General features: G+C 52.0%; 5 protein-coding genes and 2 non-coding genes across 7 annotated transcripts; 4 read left to right on the forward strand and 3 right to left on the reverse strand.

The window, feature by feature from the left end:
- Positions 1–794: 794 nt before the first annotated feature.
- Positions 795–906, reverse strand: ColSpa_tRNA_274. Its single transcript has 2 exons — positions 870–906; positions 795–830 (listed from the first exon to the last, which is right to left on the reverse strand). It is a non-coding gene; the product is annotated as a tRNA-Phe (tRNA).
- A 1,634-nt stretch (positions 907–2,540) lies between these two features.
- On the forward strand, positions 2,541–3,118 carry ColSpa_10215 (glutamyl-tRNA(Gln) amidotransferase subunit A; the record flags this gene model as incomplete). Its single annotated transcript, XM_049276427.1, has 2 exons — positions 2,541–2,983; positions 3,007–3,118. 2 exons carry the CDS (start codon positions 2,541–2,543, stop codon positions 3,116–3,118), a joined length of 555 nt encoding a protein of 184 aa, XP_049132384.1.
- Positions 3,119–3,221: 103 nt separating this feature from the next.
- Positions 3,222–4,607, forward strand: ColSpa_10216 (uncharacterized protein; the record flags this gene model as incomplete). Its single annotated transcript, XM_049276428.1, has 1 exon — positions 3,222–4,607. One exon carries the CDS (start codon positions 3,222–3,224, stop codon positions 4,605–4,607), a length of 1,386 nt encoding a protein of 461 aa, XP_049132385.1.
- Positions 4,608–7,320: 2,713 nt separating this feature from the next.
- ColSpa_10217 (uncharacterized protein) lies at positions 7,321–8,991 on the forward strand (the record flags this gene model as incomplete). The annotated part of the gene is made up of 3 exons (XM_049276429.1): positions 7,321–7,380; positions 7,485–8,210; positions 8,242–8,991. The coding sequence occupies 3 exons, from the start codon at positions 7,321–7,323 to the stop codon at positions 8,989–8,991; spliced, it is 1,536 nt and encodes a 511-aa protein (XP_049132386.1).
- Positions 8,992–9,241: 250 nt separating this feature from the next.
- On the forward strand, positions 9,242–9,333 carry ColSpa_tRNA_270. The gene is made up of 2 exons: positions 9,242–9,277; positions 9,298–9,333. It is a non-coding gene; the product is annotated as a tRNA-Pro (tRNA).
- A 610-nt stretch (positions 9,334–9,943) lies between these two features.
- Positions 9,944–12,000, reverse strand: ColSpa_10218 (uncharacterized protein; the record flags this gene model as incomplete). Its single annotated transcript, XM_049276430.1, has 3 exons — positions 9,944–11,362; positions 11,416–11,578; positions 11,642–12,000. 3 exons carry the CDS (start codon positions 11,998–12,000, stop codon positions 9,944–9,946), a joined length of 1,941 nt encoding a protein of 646 aa, XP_049132387.1.
- Positions 12,001–23,345: 11,345 nt separating this feature from the next.
- ColSpa_10219 (uncharacterized protein) lies at positions 23,346–23,543 on the reverse strand (the record flags this gene model as incomplete). The annotated part of the gene is made up of 1 exon (XM_049276431.1): positions 23,346–23,543. One exon carries the CDS (start codon positions 23,541–23,543, stop codon positions 23,346–23,348), a length of 198 nt encoding a protein of 65 aa, XP_049132388.1.
- Between the last annotated feature and the right edge of the window lie 204 nt (positions 23,544–23,747).

The following is a 23,747-nucleotide window of genomic DNA, read 5'->3' on the forward strand; positions in this document are numbered from 1 at the left end:
GAGAGCCACAGCATCTTACAGGCGCGACGGCCCGTAATTAACACATGGCCGTTATCATTGGACTGTTGGGTGTCGATCTCAGTTTGCTTTCCTGCTTTCGGGAAAGCCATGTCTCACAGAGTCAGACACAAGCTGAAAGATTTTGATGGCGCCCTCCTGCCGTTACACATGTGCGGGGGATTATGGACAGTTATTCTCAGTATAATGCAGCTTCCACTGTGCCAAAAACTACTTGTCTGCAACTTTGGGCGGATATCTCTGTGCCTCAGCCTATCGAAAACAGTCTAGATGAAGTAGGGCATTAGGGCCTATTCTGGGAACGTCATCAAGGAAAGGGTCATCAAAGATCTTCGGGGGTCTACGAGGTGGCTCTCCCTAGCCAGTCATTTAGTGAGACATGTGTTAGCAAGATCGCTTGGCGTGACTGGTGAGCATGTGCCTTTGAGCTAACACCCTAAGAAGCAGCTCCCACTGACTGGCCGACCCTGGAAGAATTGAATTAAGGAAAGGCAAGTCCAAATCTCCCAAGAGATTGATGACCTATACAATTGTTTCCATGGACGTTAGAATCTGATACAAGAGATTTTTGAAGCAAAAGCTGACCACGTCAACGAAGGACTTGGTCTCCCTGGAGGTAAACCAAAAAAAAAATATTTGCTTGTCTGCGTATATAATAAATACCACACACACTACGTCATGTTTATGGATGGAGCTTGTAATTTATTGTGGATTCAATTGAACCACTTAATCGTGGGGGAAAACTCAGCTTATGCCACCAAGACAAAAAGCGAAGATGCGGCCAGTGTGGATTGAACACACGACCTTCAGATTAAGTGAATGAAGTTTTTAATGGGTGCTAAAGATCCATACTTCAGTCTGACGCTCTCCCAACTGAGCTATGTCCGCCAGCTATCTTCGGGTTCCACATGGTTATGCAAACTTTATGTACTCACTCGACGCCGACACAGACAAGACTTTGTTGAGAAATGTTGAACGCTGAAGTGCACCTTCAAATGATTACATAGCAACGGGGAAGTAATTATGCACAAGACCTGTGAAAGCCAACACCGAAATTTCAATGCCCAAAGCTCATGTGACGTGGATCAGCCAAGCTTGAACCCTCCCTCAAATTTCTGTAATACCGATACGTTTTGCTTGAAGCTGTTGTACTTACAGTAGTTAGTACGCTCTCGGTGCTCCAAAGCAACATCGATATCTTTCTCAGGTATCCTAACAGAATTTGAGGCGTGAGTGATAACAACTATAACGCCGGAAACCGCTACCAAGGTACCTCTATTTGTTGGTAAAGCAGGTGGCAAGCGGTACGGTGTCGTCAGCTCGGTCAACCTCATTCTAGTCAAAGGTTATGCCCGGCAAAGGACATCTGCGCCCTGTTGGAGAAGTTTTTGACCATTTACTGCTGGTAGTTCAGGACGTCATCAACATAATCAGACACGGGAAAGTCGTGGTCAATATATCTTTTGGCGTTAACCCTGAGCAGGACTATGATAAGGGTTTTTTCCTCCCAGAGACTCTTTACTTGGATTCCAAAGAATCGAGATGTGGAAAAGACAATTTGAAGCTCACTTGTAACAGTGAACTTTAACCATTCGCTTGGAACGGTGAGGTCTTCGACAATGTATCCTGTCTCCGGGATCATGACAGGCTCATAGCTGAGGACCCAGGTCTTGGTCCCTGAATCATGAGTCCTGCGCAGATGCAAAACCAAGATCCGAACGATCAAAGCCTTGGTGAGTCGGCGGGCTACCCGTGCCCCGCCTATCTACTTCTGTCCCGGTCCACCTAATCCGACCTGTCCCAGCGGCGCCAGCAACTTAGTCTGCGTCTGCGGATACACCTGCTCAGGCTGTTTCTGCCAACCTACGCCGACGGGAACGCAGGCTTTTCATGACCCAGGTACACCCGACATCACCAGCCAACTGGAATTCGCTCCGCCGACGGGCTGCATTACCGCCGGTCCCTCACAACTTGCTGGGGCCTATTGAACTAGACTTTGTAATACACTTGACAGTCTTCTATGTCTCGATTGAGCAAATAGCGTGCGCACACCCCATAAGAGCCAAACTCCCTCCTCAACGCCGATCCCTGTGCCAATGAGGGATCTCATTTAGGCAACTTTATCCAGTACTTGGTGTTGGCGGAGATTCACCAGCGTTCGGGTAACCGCTAGCGGCTGCAGCAGGGGCCTGAAGGGGCTGCAGATAGGTACCGGTATGGATGCCATCGGCCTCAATCGGCGAAGTGGGATTCGATTGTTATCGGAGTCAACGCTGGTCGGGACCATCCCTATCTCTCACATATCAGTTTCCCCGCAATGCAATCGGCGAAGCAGATATCTACAAGCTTCGCCACGGAATATTTTCGCCTACTTCAGTTTGCAAATATGTCTTGGCTGCCACTCTTCTATGTCTGTTAGAGGAAGAGTCAATAGCCACTCTGTGATGTGCGGTGTCCTAGACTCCTGATATCCCACAGCAGAAAATATTATGGACATGCAAACGATTGAACTCGACCCAACCATGCTGCAACTCAACCTCGTCGAGGCTTCGATTGAAGACATACACAATGCTCTCAACTCGGGCTCAATAACCAGCGTTGAGCTGGCTGCCCGCTATCTCCGTCGCATAAGCACGTACGACTGCCGCAACACATCACTGAACTCCATCCCGGTTCTGAACAACAAGCTGTTTGAAGAAGCAGCCGAATCTGACGACAGGCGCGCATCAGGTGCACCAGTGCGAGCGCTCGAGGGTATACCTTATACCGTCAAGGATAGCTATAAAGTCAAAGGGCTTGTCGCCGCAGCTGGATCGCCCGCATTTAAAGACCTCACCGCCAATGAGGATGCTTTTCTAGTTGAGAAGATTCGGGAAGCAGGTGGCGTTTTAGTAGGCCGGACGAACATGCCAGCGGTTGCGTGCGGTGGTATGCAAAGAGGCATTTGGGGGCGGGCGGAGAACCCGTATAACCCAGAATATCTCGCAGCTGGATTCGCGTCGGGTTCTTCAAACGGGTCTGCGGTCTCTACAGCGGCGTCATTCGCATCTTTTGGACTCGGCGGAGAGACGGTGTCCTCTGGGAGGTCACCCGCCTCTAACAATGCGCTTGTTGCATACACTCCATCCCGACATTTTCTCTCCCCACGGGGGAGCTGGCCGCTATACCCAACATGCGACGTCCCTGTTCCTCACACAAGAACTATGAAGGACATGTTTGCCCTTCTAGACGTCATCGCCGTGGAAGACCCAATCAAGAAAGGGGACTTCTGGCGCGAACAACTGTTCGTTAAGCTTCCAGAACCGTGGCAGGACAGGCCGATATCCTTCAAAGAGCTAGCTGGATGCAATTCTCTCTCAGGCTTACGGATTGCGGTTCCCGAGATGTACCTTGGCGGCCCTACCCCCTCTGGAGCAAAGCCAGTGACAACAAGCCCAGCGGTTGTTGAGCTTTGGAAGCAAGCGAGAAAAGACCTCGAGGCGCTAGGTGCTGAGATCGTTATGGTTCTCGACTTTCCTGCGGTGACAGCCTACGAAAATGATGAACTTCTGCCTAATGGTTGCCCAAAAAGGCCGAATGACTGGGTTTCCATGGAAAGAAGTGCTCTCATTGCTCATGCCTGGAACGATTTTCTCAAAAGCTTTAAAGACCCGCGAATTCCGGATCTCGCTGCAGTTGACCCATTCAACATTTACCCAGACGCACTACGAACGGAGCCTGAATTGAGACATTTCGACAAGCCTAACGCTATTCTGTACCACAAACTGGTTGATTACATCAGAAATGGCAGTATCAACAACATCGAAGGGCTCGATGTGGCTATCAAGGCTTTGGAAGGGATGCGTAGAGTTCTCCTTGAAGACTGGCTCACAGATCTCGGCTGCGACTGTGTGGCTTTCCCGGCAGCCGGAGACGTTGGTCCCGCCAATGCTGACTCTAGCTTCGAAGGCGCGGACTTGGCATGGCGAAATGGTGTTCATTATAGCAATGGAAACAGGACGATCCGACATTTGGGGATCCCGACTGTGTCCGTGCCGATGGGTATTCTTGCCGATAAGGGCGTCCCGATGAACTTGACCTTCGCTGGGAGAGCATACGATGACGTCAAGTTGCTGAAGTGGGCGAACGCCTTTGAAGTGCAGACGCAACGACGGATCCCGCCGCCTCATACACCAGCCCTAGACTCGGATATTGTGCAGCTTGATTCTTCGGTTGAAGAAAGGGCTCCCCGTCCCGAGTTGAATGTTGAGAAGTTCGAAGTTGCTCAAGGCTGCTCCGGTTCAGTACTTGACGTGATCATTGACGGTTCTGTCAAGACAGCGACCTATATTCAGGATGTTCCAGTATTGGAGGTCACGGTCGACGGTGCAACGGTTCCTTTGGAAAAGATCAACATAAGTCCAGAGCCAGAGACCTTGGAGGGGGAGAGAAGATATCACTTCAGAGTCCGAACGAAGACTCCAAAGCCCGTTGACAAGAACGGGCTAGAAAAGACTTGGGTTCCTGTCGCCCGTGACAAGAACATGGCTGTCATCCTAGCTAGGACTGCTATTGGTGGAAAGGCGACTGGGTGGTTCGGACTCATCTAGACAGTTTAGCTACGTACCCCACGTTGAAACTGCTTGTACACATCGCAAACCAGCAAATAAACTAGCGATTCTTGAAACGTAACGTTTTTGATTGACCTCAATGAGCTGCAGGTGTAAAATCAGAACTGAACATGCCTTTTTACAGCTCTTCTCACTCTATCACCTCCTTTTTCTTTTCTGACTGCTTCATCTCCATGGCTGCTAGGGCTGGGTAGTATGAGAAGCACAGCAGTCTGCCCAACTGGAGTAATCTCTAATCAATAGATGTATCCTGGTTGCATTAACAACGTCTTCTTTAGATGTCTTTTCTTAGAACTTTGTAGTCTTCTAAATTCAGTCACAGTGAAATACTTCAACAACCTTTTAACATAACAGTAATCCTCAAGGCAAAACACCTTATAAGAGGCTGTCTACCCTCTTCCTAGAAAAGACGTTAAGGGCTTATAATAGTCGTCAGGCTAGTAGTGACTGTTTGATCTCTAATCCTACATGTCCTATTATCTTTATATCTTTGGTCTCTTCCTTTTTATCATCAGTGTTTGACCCCCCGACTTTATTTCCTTTGGCCCAGAGAGTTTGAGCAAGATCTCTACATTAACGAGATGTAAACATGAAGGAAACACGTGTCGTTCCGATGATCCCATCGTTCATTTTGTTATTGTGGTGCGGACAGTTGTGACGTGGAATCGTCTTGAGACGGTTTAGGGCTGGCCTGCCATGTCGCGGAGTCGCCAATGTGGTCCGCTGTCAATCCAGCTCTCCCAGCGGGGTTCATGCCAGCTTCTAACTGTCTCTTGTAGGAAACGTTGCGTAATCTTTCTGCCTCTGCTGGGGTGAGCCTTAGCTATAGCCAAACTGGTTAGAAGCTCACTCATATGAAGGTTGTGTATGGAACCGGGGCTCACGTATAACTCTATGCCAATAGCGTGGATTGCCAATGCTAACCAGAGGGCCATCCCAAATGGTAGACTAGCAGCCGCTCCAGCCTCAGCAGCAGATGTGGCGTTCAGAAGATCCGCATGAACAATCGTTTGTTGACCGGGGTTGGCCCCAGAGAAGTAGAGTGCACAATCCGGATATAACTTGATTGTTCGGTTTGTGTCACCAACCATGTACGCAACTTGGTCACAAGGGCGTGCAGCGTAGTAAGTACCGTTAGCGCTGATGATGGCCGCACATGAGAATTGGATAAGGCGGAGTGTGATAATGGAACCGGCCTGCATAAGATTGTTTAGTGACTGGAAACCTAGAAAGACCGATAGGGGTCACTCACGTAAAACCAAGCTCGCAACATCCAAGCTCGGTGCTGCTCAATCTGAAGCCTCTTGATGTTGACATATGCCAACGTAAGTGAAACAATGAACATGATTCCCAAGAGACCAATCCCAGCTTGGACATCGAGACCACCACCAAATGCATTTCTTGCAATCATGAAAGCTCCCGCGGTACCAACGAGCGACAACAAAAGGATGATGTAGCCGCTGATACGATGGAACAACAGAACCTTGTGGCGGATCACAGGTACGAACTGAAAGCATGCCAGAAAGCCAGCAGGAAGAATCCCAGAAAGATGGATAATGATTCCGGCTTTTTCGTGACCTTTTTGGTAGTTGAAGCATTCTCCGGGAGCTGCGCCTTTGCAAAATGTGTCGAAGCTGAGGTATTGCAACCGGGCGAGGGTGAATCCCATGAGGGCACCAAAGAAAATAAAGAAAAGGACAAAGTTGTAACCCTTAGAAAACCCAAGTGGGTTGTAGAGTTTTCTGGTTGCGGCGACGAAGCCATTGGCAGGTGGTCGAGTTGGTTGGACCATTCTTGATATGTTTCTGTGATTCAGTCTCGCTATATGTTGTAACTATGAATGATCGAGTTGATTGTATCTTCTGGGGGTTTAAAAGTACGCCGGATAGTGTCGCTGCTAGTCGTTCCCTCGGACCACATGTTTCCGGTAGAGAGCCATGTCTCTCTTATATGTTTACCTGGCTTCATCATCGCGATCTTGCTCCTTGAGATGGAGAGACCCTCGCGTATGCGCAACAATATGATGGAGGTCGGGTCACACGCGTAGGACAGAACGTAGAGACGCTGTACCGCTTCGGGTAAGATAATGCGCGTCTGCTCGTATGTTGAAAACGGGGCAATGCAAATTGAGGTCGATGAATGGACAATCGGACGCCTGGCGTCAAAGTCTCCCGAATCGAAGATCTCTCGAGCTTGACAAACCCACCTACAATCCACAGCGCGCAGAATGGTTCCCAATGGGGTTTAGGCTTGCGCCACGTTTGCAACGTCGATCCGACTCGCGTAAGCATGTGGACTTGGCCTGGATATGTTGCGCCTGGATGAGCGGCGCATCTTTCGCCCGCATCCATAGGTCGTCGTCGTCATTGACGCCGTCAGCAGAGGCGTTTCTCATGTGCTTATCGGACTGGTCGCTTTTTTGCAGCCGCAAAGCCATTCAGAGTGAGGTCGTTCACTTGTCTAACATCTTCTTGCTAGCCCGCGGCCTCCGCTTCTAAGGCCCGTACGTAGGTCGGCCGCTCCACCGCCTTTGAAGTTGATGCATAGCTGCCAATCGCCCCTACTTTCTCGCGCATTCCTCCGCAGTTGATAAACGGGTCCGAATCCGTGGTTTTTTCCACCATTCCTAAATCAGAACCATCTCGCGCGCCGAATCCACCGTGCCCGGGACCCTTCAAAACATTGGCACGCCATGGTCGGGGTTCCCGGACGCTCAAAGGGTTGCAACACATGCCGGAAGCGAAAGAAGGGCGTAAGTCTGCCAACACGAGATGATGTGTTCTTGTGCTGTTCCGACATGCACGGTATTGACAGAAGCTGTGCCAGTGCGACTTGCAACGTCCCTCATGCGGACAGTGTCGGAAGGCGGGGATCGAGTGCGCGGGCTACGAGAGGAAGCGCATCTTCGTCAACGTCACCAACCCGGCGACCAACCGCAACTCGAAGGCGGTGGTTGCTTTTACGCGCACAATTATCCAGACACCATCTTTATCTCAGTCTGCCTTTGAAGAAAAGACATTCGATCTGTTTTGGGATGGGTACATGCCCGAGGCCCCATTGTGTGCCCCTGGAAGCCCTATCGTGAGATACTCCAACGCTGACTGGGCAACAACGGCCCGCGACCTCTATCGTACCGATGCCGCGTTACGAGAGAGTTTATTGGCACTCAGTCTGGGAACCATTGGCCGGCGAGACAAGGAGCAGGGGATGATCGATGACGGCCTGAAGTTCTACTGCAAGGCTCTGAGTGAGCTAAATATCGCGCTCCGACATCCGAAGAGATGGAAGACAGACGCCTTGATGTTGGCTGCGAGGATTCTTGGATTCTATGAGGTAAGATACACATTCCTGGTCTTTGTTCAAGCTGACTTGAAGTATCTGAAGCTACTGTATGGAGCTGATGATAGGGAGCGACATGAAATCTCTCAAAGTGAAAGCTGGGAGGGCCATACCATAGGCGAGATGGCCTTGGTATTGCAACGCAGTCCGGAGGCTCACATCGAAGGCCGGGCACACGACTTGTTCTCATCGGGACGATATCATTTGGTAGATATTCTCTCACTCTCAGAGCTCGACGCACTTGTATGTAGTCCTGCTAATGCTGGCCGAGTAGGTCATCACCCATATCAAGCGCAGACGCAGATGTCCGCTCAGCCACCCTGCTTGGAAGACCGTTCCATGGCAAAAAGTTCCCAAAACGTCGAAAGACGTCTTGATCGATATCTTTGTCGACGTTCCTGGCCTTCTCGAAGACCTCGATTCTCTGAGGAGATGCAAGGATAATTCCGAGAAAGAGTCAAGGCGCGTCAGGCTCGTCAGGGAGTGCTGGCATATTGACGAAGAGCTCAACCGGTGGCTGGATGACCTTAGTCCTAAACATGAGCTAGAGGGGCTCATGAAAAGAGGTCTCGACAATCCATCAGCCTGCGATGTCGTCGTTGCTTCCGTCATGGCTTTGAGCTGGACGATAGCACTCTTGTCCTACAGCACTCTCCGTCTTGCAGTCGGTGAACAGGCCAGTCTGGAGTTACCCGAGCGGACAGACCCCCTCCTCTACTGCACCAAGATCGCCGACATTGTCGATGTCTTTTTCCATCCTTCAGCGGGCACTTTTGGGATACAGTCTGCGCCGTTACCGATAGGCATGGCTTTGGTCTACCTGAATTCGTTTGAGGAAGGCTTCAACTGTGAGACGAAATGGAAGTTAGCTGGCTTCTTCGGGCGTACGGCAAGCAACGGCATCGGCATCGGCAAATTTCTTCTGAGCACCCAACGAAATGGATTGATAGCGAATAGCCCCACGCCGGTCACGCCTGATGGTATCAGGGCCAAGGCACAGGGTTGGATAGGTGCTGCAGTTTAGGTCGCATCGGCTTCTTCCTTAGGCGAATGGACAGACTTAGAATTGTCAACGACCCAAGCTTCCACAACAGGTCTCAGCAGACCGAATACTCATTGTCGGTAAGTGGCAGGGGACCACATTCAACGAGCCTTGCTGCGACTAGCCCTACCAGAATGAGGGCTTCGTGACTCCACAGCCCACAGGATGCATATGGCACAATTTTCACGTCAACATCCACAGCAGTGATACACAATCATCACACCCATCATCTGCCCTGGTGGTCTAGCGGTATGATTCTTCCTTAGGGTTCTTGATCATTCATTACCTTGGAAGAGGTCCCAGGTTCGATCCCTGGCCAGGGCCTAGTTAACTTTTTGCACTTCACAAAAGCACCTGGCAAGAATCTGGAAGGAATGACGGACTTTCTTGTGTTCCCACAGAGTTCGCAAAACCAAGAATAAGGATGCACCCGAGCCAAATTTGTAGTATTTCAGGGTATTTCTGCAAAATTGTACCCCTGCGGCGCAGTATTCAAGACACTGTATGCGCATAGGCCCTGGCATATGAGAGACTTGCTCGGAGTGAATTCGAAGTAATGCAAAGCCCTGAGCTGTGTCTAGAACATCAGCTTAAACACGAACCGCACCATACATGTCAGGAACAGTACAGTCCATTGTCGCATAGGATAAATGCGCTGCATAACTTAGAATCCGAACCACGCCTGTACTGAAGTTGCACAACGACAGCTCGTTGCCACCATGAGTTAGTTCCTTGGGGAGACCATATTTGATTTCGAACAAGGCGGCCAAACTCAAGCTCCGGAGGAGTTGTCGCCTATGATGAGTAGCCTTTTGAAAGCATCATGAGACTATAGCGAATGTTTTTAGGGCATAAGTTTTTGATATTTGATGAGATTAGCTGTTTCAGATAATCTCACTATATTCGTCCCAAATCCAGATTCTTAGGAAGCAAACTAAACAATAGAAGAGACAACTTTCTTCCTGTTCTGGAAGATGGGCCGTTTGCTGTGCGACTTGAAGCTGCAAACCAAACCAGTCCTCGGGCTTCTGCTCACACCTCCGCCAACAGCTACGCCCTTCCTGTCTAGGCCTATCGCCCTCAAACTTGTAATAACTTTGCTGTAGTCACCAAAGAACCCATGCGCCCTTGTATCCCGTCCGGTAACGAGCCCATGGCCCAGAGTGACACCCCAAACACCAGCGACGTTCAGCGCATGTGCATTGGAGTCCTGATCCGGCTGCAACAGAACAGAGTAGATGCACCCCGTATACCTCACCGGGCGATCCGCAACGTTGGCAGGGAAAACCCAGCTCTTGCCCCCGTTCAGGGAAAGCGGGTGCCAAGGCGTGACGACCAGGCTTCCAACACGGCACATGATCTCCCTCTGCACCGGCGTCTTGAGCACGGCGATGACCCGGCGCGGACCCGAGGGAGTTTGTACCGCGACGCCCCGTCGAAGAGCTTTGATGGGGACCGTCTTACCTGAACCCAGCCGAACTGGGGTGGATGAGACGAAGCAAACGCCAGACGAGCTGTTGTACGAGCTCATGACGACTCGTCCGTGATGGGTTGCCATGTGTTGGTTCGAAGGCGTCGGCGCGGGCAGGCTGTCGAACGCCGCGTCCAATTTATCTCTGCAGGCAATGAAGAGAGGGCTGTGAACTCCATATTGAAGCGGGCCGGGGTCTTTGAAAGTGTTGCAGATTTGGCGAGTGTGTGCGTTGAGGAGGGACGGAAGGTAGTGAACGCCCCATTTGATGTAAAAGTCCGGCCTTGTCAGGGCGAGAGAAATTTGCCCCTTTGGCTGTTCGCCCACAAGGTCCTCGATGAGAGACTTGTTCTGGGGATCGGACGGGAACTTGTTGGCGGGGAGGCCTTTGATGAGGTTTTGGAATTGTTCCAACATCTCGGGCGATATGTCATTCATGGCCTCGTGTTCGCCGTCGTCGCGGATAGGGATGATGGAGGAGAGAATGGAGCAGATATGAGAGCGAGAGAGGTGGTAGGCGATTTCGGACTCGGGCAGGGTTGTCGGAGTTTGAAGAGATTGTTCGGCTGTTTGCTTATAGGTGTTGCTGGTCATCCGGGAGTACTCGACCACTGCCTTGATGGTCGACTTTTCTGCTGCAAGGCCTTTGGGGGCTGTGACGTTGAGGAAAATGTCTCGTGATTGGCCGTACTGAATGTTTCCTAGAGATATCGAGAGTTGCTTGGCGCCGTCTTCATCGGGAAGTGTCAGCGCCTCTTGCTTGACAACAGAATCGCCAGTTGTCTCCTCCAGGTCGATGGAAGCAGGATAGTTCAGGTGCAAGGTGGCGTTAATAGCATAGGTTGCCTGCAAATTGGCCACGGCGTGGACGAAGACAGTTCCCTAGTGGTGAGGTTAGCTAACAGAGAGGAGCTTGTAGGGGCCTGTGTGCTTACAATCATGCCAGCATCGGGGATGAAGGAGTAGTTTCCACCACCAATCTCGGCAATGGACTTCAGCAGACCGGATCTGAGGGAATATCCAAAACCAAAAGTGTGAATCGAGGCAGGCAGCTGTTCCATGCCACGCAACTTGGGGACATATCCCTGGATCGGGCACCTGCAAAACCGTTAGTCTCCAGCAATAACCTGCCAAGGGATCAAGAGCAAGGGCATGGCCTACATATGATTCGGCATCCCGTCCGTCAAGACCATCAGAGCGGGGACCCTTCCCATATTCTTCTCGCCGCCCGTGTTGAACAGCTTAATACCCTCCATCAAACCATGCCATAGGTTCGTTGCGTCGATCTGTCTCATGCCATTGATGTTCTTCTCCGCGATCGTCTTGTTCTTCTTGTTCATGGGCATCAACCTTTGCACGACCTTGGCCTTGGATGCAAATGTCACGATCCCTAGTCTGTCCTCATCTCCCATGGTCTCCAGGACGGTACGGGCGGCATGCTTGACTAGGTCAAGCACCGAAAGGCCGTAGTTCTCAGTCTTCTCGCCAGGGTTGACAGGGACTGGCGCATTGGCGCCCATGCTGCCCGACACGTCGATGACCAGGACGATGTCACAGGGCACATGGCCGATGGGCTTGGCGGGCCGTTTTGGGGGAGTGATTTTGGCAATGAGGCCATCTTGTGAGGGAAGCGGGTGGATGGAGAGGACAATGTCTTCAGAGGGGCCGTCTCCCTGGACCGTGCTGGTGCCCGTCCATGTTGATAAGTCCGATTTGACCGAGTCTACACGCGATACAGGGGGCGAGGCGCTCTCAGAAGAGCTTTTGGAAAACCACTTTCTGACCTTAAGCCTGTGTCAGTGGAAGATTTCTGTGATTATCTCAATATCACCTACCATTGTGAAAGTTGTGCCGTGATGTTCTAGGCAAGCTTGAGTTGAAGTGCTAAGTTGACTGAGGATCGAAAACGAATGCTGATATTGAAAAGGTGTGCATCATGAAGGTAGCACAAATATATCTAACTTATAAAACAAACAGCCTCACGATTGATTCACTCTCTGGCCTCTGGTGAGATCCGTCGAGGAGGGGCTGTTGCGGTCAGACACCCCGGCTCGCCGCGAAGGAAGGATGAGGCCAACTCACATCTCACTCCCTCGACCAGCGAACGTTGGCCAATGGCAACTGGCGCTATTCATTTACTCAACTCGACTAATCCGAAGTCAGGCGCGTCTGCCTAAAGGCAAACTCCCCTCGCGAACTCTACTTTACCAAAGCTTGCGCCCATTCAAGGCAGTGTTGGCCAGATCGCCCTTCCCGCAATGTTGGTTCTGGACTTTGGTGGGGACAGAAATTGTTTGTCACCGGAGCCAGCCCGAGGCCGGCGCCCCGGTGCCGGGCCTTTTTTGGCGCAGGCGTTTGGGCAAACCCCAAGGCAGAGTCTGTCCCAAGAACCAAAACACCGGGAACCTGTTGGTTGTGTGTAATGAGATGGGAGCAATGCCTCTCTATGGAGCCCCGGGGCTAGAAGCGGCCGTCGGGTCGCTCAGCCTCACAGCCATCGGCGAACCCCATCCGCCTCAGCCTCTTTTGCGAGGGAGGCGAGCGCTGTCGGTGGACAGTCATACGGCCACATAAAGAGCCAGCCAATCCTCTCTGGAGGAGACACCAAGGCCCAGCTTCGTCTATGCTATTGTCTCTTCCTTTCATCACCGTCGTCGCCGCTATTCCAGTTGCGTTCATGTTGGCTCTATTCCGCTGCTCGTGAAAGTACCCTTGGCCGCTGGCGGCCTGTGACTCAAAGTGCCGCTCATGTCAGACGGGCTGCCGCAGCAGCAGTACCCAACCAACACACCCCGCAGCTTCATCCGTCGTCTCATGCTCACAGATCCCACAGACAGTCAAGAAAACATAATTCGAACTGCAAGAAATCGAACGAGAGTCTTGGGAGGGACTCTATTGGGTGCGTGGAGCCTTGACCGTAGCGAAACTCGACCTCCCTTCAAACGGCCTCATAGCGTCCCCTTGCCACTTGAGGGGTCCGTCCTATTGTGCCAGGATGGGCGCGATTGGCAATCATGCCTTGCAACAGCAGAAAATGAGCTCGCTAGGACTCTCGCTCGTCTAACAGGCGTTGTGCAGCGGCGCAGCACAGCCTCTCATTCCCACAATGTGTCGCATTGAGAACCCCCTCTCAATATGCAGGACAGGGATGGCCGCCGTTCCCCCAGAGCGCAACTCTGTCCCCACAAGGGACCCTGCCGCCGCCCCCTTTTTAGAGTTTCACGTGCGTTCAACTCTTTGGCAGAAACATTTGCGTCATAGCTGAGGGTGTTGGGTTGGGGGAAGAGACAAGTGAGTGGGTGAACAAGAGGGTGTGACTCTGAGAGACGAAGAGCTAGGCTGGAGTACCGAGGCCTTGGCGCCGCTTGGTCATTTCCGGCGACAGTTACAGACCTGGCGCCTGAAGTTGGTGTCGTTTAGCCCGGCTGTCGCCTGTCAGGGACCGTAACATCGCTGGGGAGTCAAGGAGGGGTTGGGCTCAACGTCGTTGCGCATCGTCATCAACTTGGTTGCCCTAGGAGGGTGCCTTGATCCTCTGACGTAGACGGATGAAGACAAACACAGGGTTTATCAACGAAAGTGGACGAGCAATCGGAATTGTGAGATTCTAACAACATGGTTGAGACACTTGCTCACTTTGTTACGTGTGCTCCAGGACCTCCAGGCGAAGAAGCGTTGGACATTCTACTAATATCGTCATCTGTCTGTGCCACGGCGCTTCACTGCCTCTCGCCAAGAAGCACTACACCCGGGCCGCACAAGATGCAAAGGAACGCATTCGTCTGTGGAGAGACCGCTGTACAGTACAGAGAATGAATGAGACACCATCTGATCGTGACGAAAGAATCACGAAAAAAGGCCCGCCGTTGGAAAAAGGAAACTATCGGCGCAGTTTCTGGACGTGTACCGTACAACACCCGAGTGTCTTCGCCTCGCCCTTCCACCCTGGCAAACCTGGCCTTTTTTCGCGAAGCGCCTCTGGAACGAGGAGACCGGGGGCGTCATCTCCATCAGCATTGCCTGTTGGTGGCCAGTGCCGGATGCCTCGCTCTCATATGTGCTCGCCTGGTTGCAACAGACGGCCCGTTTGACGACGGGGGAGATCCGGGAAGAGGCCCCACCCAACGGACATCGCCGGTTTGCATCTTCTCCACCAGCGTTTGGCGTCATGAATCGAGCTCCGGGTCGGTGGGCTGTCCAGTGAGTCGATGTTTCCCAGCACGGGCTGATGCACCACCTTAGGCCGCATTGAAGGCCCCCATCCTCTCTCTATTTCTTTGTCCTTATTTTTGGTCATTTCACATTGAGAGGTGCCTCTGTTCTGTGGGTTGTTGCCCGACCAGGAGATATTTTTGGCGATACTCCTGCCAACCCCCGTCACCCGTGGGCATTTTGCTTGGAACCCGCCACCACCCTTGATGGTTCGACAAATCAGCGCGACCCTCAAAGTTTCGGAGGGCAGAGGTACCCCAAACCATGCTGGGAACGTTGACATCCGTAGCTCGCATGGCGCAGGACTGTTGCGACTGCTGAGCCTGTGAGAGGCTGCCATTCTTGCCCCAGGTTTTCCACTTTCACCCCCCTTCACCCTCCGCCTCCGAGCCGTCCCCTGGATGCATCTGACCGTTTGGATTCGGGAGATCTCAGTCGAGTCGATCCTGCCCATGTTGCGGGGTAGAAGGAGGGCGCCATCAAGGGAGCTGAGTGACGGTTGGGCATATCCTATAGCGGATGCACGATTATTACCCTTCTAGGCACCTGCAAAGGTCATCAGCCAGCCCTCCTCCTGGAGCCCGTCAAGACTGGATTGGGCGGGCGGAGCGAGGGTCGGCCGGTCAGGTAGTTGGATCGTCAGACTGACAAGCTCCAAACCTCCGGTCAAGGAGTCAACAAGTCTCGCCCGCATTCATCTCGTCTACAGAAGCCCATCCCCGGCTTTCAATCCGAATAGCCCGGCGGCTGTTGGCTGCATCCTGTGTCTCTCCCCTCCCTCCCCCGAGTGCTCCCCCTCCGTCTTCCATGTCTGCCTCTCCACATCGTGCTGCATGGTAATCGGGGCCCTTCCATTAGCTCGGTTTGCATTTCGATTTCCCCAGCATTTGCATAATAGACCCTCTCCATCCAATGGAAGAGGGCACCCCCGCGATGGGCCCAAATACCCAACTGGCAGACCGAACCTCCCCTGTCTTCCCCCCGACACCCTTTCCCCTAACCCTCGCCCCCGTCAAGCTCCCTGCAGCTTTCGTGCAGCGGAGCTTGCAGCCCAGTCGACGTGGGGGAACACTGGAAGTGGAAAGCCGGAAACCGCACGTTACCTGCTGCAAAAAGCTTGTGAGACGAACTGCAGAGTCCTTTCCCACACCCACTTCATCTCTCCCCTCCCCCGGCCGCGTGCATGCAGAGAACGAGGCCGGCATGGTCGGAGCTGGGGAGCTGGGGAGCTAGGGAGCTAGAGCTCTCTCGAAGTTTCTGCGAGCTGTCATACATAGTACCGTGTTTGGGTAGCTCCATGTTTTGTTGGCTTGATGGAAGACAACTGCGTCGGGCGTAGCGTCGTGCCTCACTTGCGCATCTCTGGCAGCAAATGGAAGCCCATCCTGCTGACGAGGGAACCAGCCAGGATAGTCCATGGAAGAATCGGCCGGATGGGGTGTCGAGGTGGTTGCCATCCCACCAGACGACGGAAGAAAAGAAAAAACGACCTCCTCCCCATCTGTGCATCTCCAAGCGCTGTGTTTCACCCGCCGAACCCCGGAGCCTGCCGGCGAGAAAGGGTATGGGCGTGCGGGTCTTGGCAGAAAGTGTAAGAGCCGGACAGAGGGCGGAAGCGTGGTGTTGTTGAAAGTGTTACTCGATGGCCGAGGGTAAGAGAAATCCATGATTAGGATGTCCCGCCGAAGTCGCATTTGCCCAAACGCATTCTTTTGCTTTTCCCTCCCGTTCCACGCCTGCATTTATTTTTTTCTCTTGGCTCGTGCGCACGCTCCTTGACACCTACGTCAGGCCTCATCAGGGTCGGGTGTGTGTGTGTGCGGTCATGTTGGCCTGTCATTCGCCCGCTAGGAGGAGGACGAGAGCGAGAGGAGAGACACACAGAGGCTGCGCATCCTTTCCCCAGAGTCCCATGTCGCAGCTCAGAGTTGTCGAGGTGTAATAAGGCCCTGTCAACCTTTGAACTAAACCCCGCATTGGATTCGATCGGCACGTCGAGTTGCTGGCGTCCGGCTGTGCTGCGCGGCCACTCATCTCAGGGTCCAACCAACCATGAACCCGGCCACGGCACCTGCTCCCATTTTGCCTTGGGGGCTTGACTGCTTTCTATGCGGATGGGGTACCTTGTTGCATCCTTTTTTGCCTTGCCGTGGCCTTGCCTCTCTCCCCCCTCAACTCTTTTCGGTCTGCTATGCACACCCGACCGAGCCGTGCACACCACCACTTACACACGTCTCTTCCGAACCACAGCCGCTCCGGGCAGACCAGGGGTCCAAGGCTCCGGGAGGGCTGGCTGGAAAGGGCAGAGGTGTGAGGGTCGAGGGTTGAGGGTGGGCAAAAGGCAAAAGGGAAATTGTCTATAAGTGCAACCTCCCTCCTCCGTCTTGTCCAACATGTTTTTCCTCTTCATCACTCACATCGCTCTCACTCTCGACAACTAAGCCTCAAAGTTCTACGTCCAAAGCCTCAAGAAGACAACAACTACCAAACACACCTACATCAACAACCACCACCAACCAACCAACCGCCAACATGCCCGTCGCTCCCTCCTGCTGCAAGTGCGGAAGCATGATCGTCATCAGCACCTCGTGCCCGTCCTGCGGCCACCACGAGTGCCGTACCTGCCTCTAAGTGAAGAATCTCTTCCATGAACCGGCGGTTCAAGGGAAACGAAAGTGGAAGAGAAAAAAAACTTTCCAACTCTTCCGTAGTACATTACACCGAGAGAGGCTCCGAACACCCATCAATACCAAAAAAAACCCCCAACCCATTACACACGCAAACACAAACCAGGCTGGCCAACGGGCCCCCCACACCACCACCCCCAAGCCGATGCATTCCGAGCCTTCATCCACTTTGGCTCGCTGAAAATCTGCGAGGCCGTGAGGCTCCAACGAAAATTCTTCGGCACCACCACCTCGCCTCGAAAGCCACACGACCAACCCGTGCGTGAGTGCCTAAACTAAAGACCCCCTGGGTGGACGGGCGGTGGCGACAACTCAACCAGAAACCCTGGCTCTGCTCTTGTTTCCTTGGCGTACGGAACTGTTGCATGTATTTTTTTATCGTTTTTTTATTGTTGTTTTCGGCGACCGATACCCCCCATACCCACGTTTTTGTTTGGAAACGAAATTTTTCAGCACAGGCGTTGGTACGAAGGATGGCGGACGGACTCGAGGGACGGAATGCTCGGAAGGGGGGAATGTCGACTGTATGGGGATACCTTTTTTCGTCCAGTCACTGGAATTGTACAAAGCACGCGTCGCCGCTCAGTAAAACAATCCAAAAACCCCTCATAAAAATCAACAAACATTGTCAACACAAAAATTTTTTTTTTGAACAAAACTGAATCTTTTCCCGTGCACTGTCACCCTGTGCGAGAGTGAGACAATAGGTGAACAGGGCAATAAGCGGAGGACGCCGAGATGCTCAAGCCGGTTTCCAGCTGGACTTCCCCCAACCTCGGCGCGCCCCTGTCAAACGTGCGTGAGATGACGCCGGGAAAAGTGGTTCTCGTCCAGCGGCATTAGCGCCGGAACTTGCGCTTCAGCATCCACAGGAACCACGGATCATGAACGGCCCACGGTGGAGGCAATAAGAGGGAATCGCGTGTTTATGCCGGACCACCACAATCTAACTCTCGACCCATCGTGAGACGTTGTCGCACGACACAGCTTGCTGCGTGTGGCTCGCAAGCTTACTGCAAAAGGCTTGAGAGGGGGTGTACAAGGCGACGAGGGATGCTACCCCGTCCGATCAGCCTGCATCGCTCCCGTCCCAAGGCATCTTGTGAGCAACACCGCAGGAGATCGTCGGCTCTCCTCACGTTTATTCCTTGGCCCATCGAACGTGAAGTATCCTACACTGACCCGATGTACATAAGTGCAGCAGTCGAGCCGTTGAGCAGCCTGGCAGATCGACGCGCTTGACCAAGAGTGCACTGGCAGGTATCTCGCCTACGACGCGAGACTCTCGTGGCGCATCTGTTCAAGCACGATGAACAAGGCCAGTATCGCCAACGACGTGCCACCAACTCTCAATTCTGGCAATACGTCCTGCCGGTGCGGGTCGTTCAGTCTGCCCACCATCTCGAAGCCGTACCACTAGTCGGAACGAGACCACTGGGCCATGTCGATCACTGCATCTGCCGTCGCTGGGGTTCCGGAGCCCGCCTCCAAGGATAGACGTGCATTGAGTCCTACAGTAGTCGCTTCAATCTGATCAGATGCCAAGCCAACCACACCAAGTCTCGATCGAAACAATGACCAGGGTTGCCTTATCGGCTGTCAATGCCGCATCACAGTAAGCCGTACCGCAGCCCCGACCAAAACCGCCACAGTTACCCATCCGGGCTACCCAAGATGTTTTCTGGCATTTGGTACATGCTGAATGATGATAACAGATCCGTTCTCAGTGTTGATCCTGTACATTGAGATGGCGGAGTACGAACCCTTTCAAAGCGTAGTAATTCCGAAAAGAAAGACTCATGAATTTTGTCGACAGTAAAGTAAATAGTCCCTCGACTCTTGGGTGGTAGAGTTCGTGGCCAGATTTCTCAATGTTAATATCTAGCGACGTGAGCCGACCCAGCGGGACTTGGTGTGGGAGATGCTTGCGATGGCATACATCCTGGAGCACAAAAGATGGCTTCGCCATTCCGAGGACGTAATCTCCCCCTGCCAGACAAACGCGCATCGTTTCGACATTTGGCGCATGGGTGTATAAAACATCCATCAACATGTTCGGTTGTTCAACGTCAACGTACAAGTTGGCAGGATAACCGATAAGCCTTGTCCACCATTTCAGAACAGCTTCGGTGAAGTTCGCGATGTCAGTATCGCCCAGTCTAATCTTGTAAGGGTTGACCCAGTTTGATTCGAGTTTGAGGTGTCTCACACTGTGAGACAAGTCGCTGCGGCTTATGAAAGTTCGGAGGAGCGAGATCAACATGTCGTGGTCAATGGTTACTTCAATGCGACTGTAGAGGAAAGGCCGAACAATCTCTTCAAACACTTTGGAGGTTCTGCAAAGTTTTGCGAGTGTATTCTGCTCGAGTTTCCAGTCTCGTTTGCAGTCGACTTGGTCGTCGCCGTCGCGGAGTGATGACAGATCTCACGAATGAGCTCCATGGGGAGTGTCGAGATTCTTGCCATCTTTTTGGTCAATGTGTGCCCTAGTCATTAATATCAGCTTGATTGCTTGAAAGCAGGAGGAGATCATGTGCTAATCCTCGGAAGGTAGCATGCGCGATGAGATAGGGGAAACGGCGTTGAATACGGCGCACGCCGGACAAAAGAGGTACTGTAAGTTGCAAAGGGCCGGCGTCTGCTCCGTTTGATACGACATCGAAGAGCAGCCGTACCGGAAGTAAAGGTATGTCGTCGTCGTCGTGGGCTTGTGTACGGTGGGATCAGAAAATGCGGACCGATACGTGGAAGAGCCTAGGTAGCTCCTAGGTAGCTTGGCCGCTTCCGAGCTCCGACGCTGCCTGAATCATAGATGTTTGTTTGAGAGAGTAATTTTATGTGTTCGGTGGGTAAGAAAGAGGTGAAGTTGAAATTTGTTGGGCGGAAGACGAAAAGCAGGCGAGAGAAGGCAGTGGGAACGCGGCAGGTTTGAGGAAGGTGCCGCGCGATTCCCGACAAAAGAGGAAAGAACAGCCACGAGGGGGTTTTCAGTACTGGCGTGACTAAAAAGTCTCTTATGTTCAATACTGGATAGCTCATTCTTTACCTTGAACTTCCTTACTAGAAAATGATTATTGGGTGTTTATTTTAGTTCAACTATTTCTTCTTGCTTCTTTTCATTGGCAAGCGCTGAAAACCAGACTTCATCTAGTGGGTTTCCCTTACCTTTTGACTATCTTGGCGAATTTCTGCTTTACTTGCACATCCTCACCAGTCAAAGAGGTCTGGCTTTCGGATGGACTAGATGGTTTTCGAAGCGATCTAACTGGGAGAGATGCAGTAGATTCGTTATGATGCTGGACCCCCCAATTATGGAAACCTTTTTGATGAACATGAGACTGTCTAGTGCTTCTGACTTGAAGTTGGCATCGTTGGCAGGACGAGTGAAACGGTCGCAGCGAATGTTCATAGATTTTCTCTTATCCTATTGTTTCCTTCCCTTTCCGTCTGCTCCTAATGACTGCTCACCACGGCCAGTAGATCTCTGCTCCCACCACTCATCGCAGGTCCGTCTTCGCTTCCATAATTGGCCGTGATAGGCGTTATTGGCCACAGCCTCTGCTGCTACGGATTGCTTCGAGCGTTCCGAGCATTACTGCTACTGCTCCTGCCTAGTAAGGCATGCCATCCAGCGAGAAACCCCAATGGTGTCTATTTCTTGGGTTGGGAGACTGATGCCGTCACGAATGTTGAAGTCAGGAACATGGACGTGAAGTGTTTCGAAACTATCTTAATCACCTCGCGACTAACGTTGCTTTTCAGAGATGCCCTTTGTTTGACAGCGTTCAGTCATCCTGATATGTTTTCTTCCAGAGCTCATAAGCTCTCTCCTCTCTCCATTCTTGGACCCCAAAATATCCCAATACGCAAAGCCCAAACAATATCAAAATATGGAGGCTACTACACGCTCCGGCAAGCTGTGCTGAAGACATATAACATGTGTTATGGAAAAGCAGAGTGTCACGGTGGATACTGCAATGATTAGGGCGGCGTCTCCATCCCAGGATGATCTACGATGACAAAAATCTCTGCTACGCAATGTATATTTCGCACGAATGCCGGGTTTCGGCGCTGTCGCAATCGTCAGTCATCTTTGCGTTCCGAGCAAAAAGAAAGGGGATAACTAGCAACAACCAACCGCCAGACGTTGGACACTGGGAAGAATTTTTGGCTAGGCATTAATTTCCTCTGAAAAGAACGACAGGTTTTCATTCGTCACCTGGCAAGTTCCCGACAGAGGACAGTCAAATCGGGTGATAGCCAGTTGGAGGCCATCTTCCTCTTCACGATCCAAGTGCCCGAGACACAGCAACCTAGCTCCCCGAAGAGCTGGCCTGGTCTCTCCAGCAGAATCTAGTTCGGGAATTAGGACGCACTGTTGAGACGCGTCGCAGGGAAGCTTGTCCAGTGGAGGGACGTGGCAGACCAGGTCGCATAGCCATACTTTTCCACGGTGCTGTATCCTGACAGAGAATGGATCGGTGATCATCCCCTTAGACTCAAAAAGAAAGAATCCACCGTCAGAATTGTGTTCCGGCTTTGTTATGAAGATGGCTTGTCCGGAATCTTCGGCGGTGTAAGCCAAGAGGTTGCCCTGAAGTAGTGTCTTCAGGGGTTCTGGGCCTCGGCGCTGCTGGCACCCATCTGTCGAAATGGTCCTTTGCCGAAATTGGACGATCTGCAGGGCTGAACATCAGGGCTGCAGGAAAGAACGTCATACAATGCAGCATGACCTTGGTGCGTTCCTGCAGCTCAGGTATAGCTTGAATCTCAGAGGCCTTGAAATCTGTGAGGTTTGCAAGAATGACATGGATGTCATCATTCTTTGTTGTCGAACGTTTTCCGAGGGCGTTCCAAATAGTGACAAAGTGTTTGAAGGCAATTTTTTCGTCGAGTTTCGTTCTGTTCTCCCTAATCTCTAGCCCCTTCGCCCCTGTTTGGGACTGTTTGTTGAATTGAAGGCGTAGGTCGTTGCATAACATCCATTGTGGCAAACGGTCTGTAGTATCCCAAAAAGTCCAGCGGTTCCATACAAATATGCGATATCGAAGACACCAGAAGGCTCTCATCAATTTAATAGGATCTTTTCGGGATTTCCATACAGCTCTGAAAGAAAGTGTGGGATCGATATCCCAGTCGATCTCGACTTTAAGAGCGCAATCGCGGAACTGGAAAAGACACTCTCTAGCCAAGAGGCCTTCTTGCAAGGTCCAGCACCTGCTGTTCCACTTGGATGCGAGGCATCTTGCCCAGAAGCTCTCTGGAGGCTCTTCGTCTCGACGCAACTGTCGTAGTTCATTGTCCAGAACCAAAGTTGCTTGAGCACCAGAGTAAATGAAAGCCATCAGGTTTATGGCCTTCATTCGGAGCGAGTTCTGCTCTGGCTTGACTGGTATACACAGTGTATCCATCCAAAACGTGACTTTGGTTTCTTGGAGGGGTAGAAAGAGGATGCGTTGACTTAAGGATCTGATGCGCAGCGCTGTCGTTCGTTGGTGCATCCTAAGATCGCGATTAAGACGTCGCAGCTGACATGTCGGTAACGCATTAGCTTCCGAATTGCCCAACCCGTCTATCCATACATGCGAGATTGCCGTGTATTGGATGTCCGGGGTTAGCGGAATGACGTCTAACTCCACATGTTGATCGATAGTCTGGCGCATTGATACTAAGGGTATGTCACCATTAGCTATCATCGCAACCACCTTCTCCTCATCAACGCTGCGAAAGTCGCAACTGCAATTATCATCGTAATGTTGTATCTTGTAGGTGCCCTCGGATGTGTTGTAGGCCCCACACTTGGATGCCGTGCAATGCGCTTGAGAGATGCCCTTTCTCTCCCTTCTTGTGATGGAAGACAGGTAGTATGTAGTCATAAAAGAGTCGTGACATTCAAGAATGGATATTCGGTTTTCGCACCATCCACTTCTCAACATGCGTTTGACCAACAGGGACTTCAACGGCGATCATCTCTTCACGAAAGTTCTGGGTAGCTGAGGCCCGAGTCTGCTTCGCAATTCGCACCAAGAAAGCTGGTCGAACGAGTGAAGTTGAGCCGGTCCCGTCCTAGCGATAGCCACCAAATGCATGTAGTTGGCCAAGAACTCGACTAGAATGCCGACTGATAGGAAGACGGTCATGTTGGGACCGGCTTCGTCGTCCATTGTTTCGAAACGATCACACATTAACGCTGCCGTCCTGAGTCGTTGCGGCAACTCCTTCGCTACTGCTGTCGGGCATTTACCGCAACGTAGTTGAGCAGTTAATCGGTCAAGCAGGTCGACGACTGGCGATGCGTCAACGATGTCGCAAGCTTCACCGTCGATGACGCCTTGTCGAACAAAAGCGGATCGCTTCAATGGTTCGTC

This window comes from Colletotrichum spaethianum (assembly GCF_022836535.1).
Source record: "Colletotrichum spaethianum MAFF 239500 DNA, contig34, whole genome shotgun sequence".
NCBI classification, from domain to species: domain Eukaryota; kingdom Fungi; phylum Ascomycota; class Sordariomycetes; order Glomerellales; family Glomerellaceae; genus Colletotrichum; species Colletotrichum spaethianum.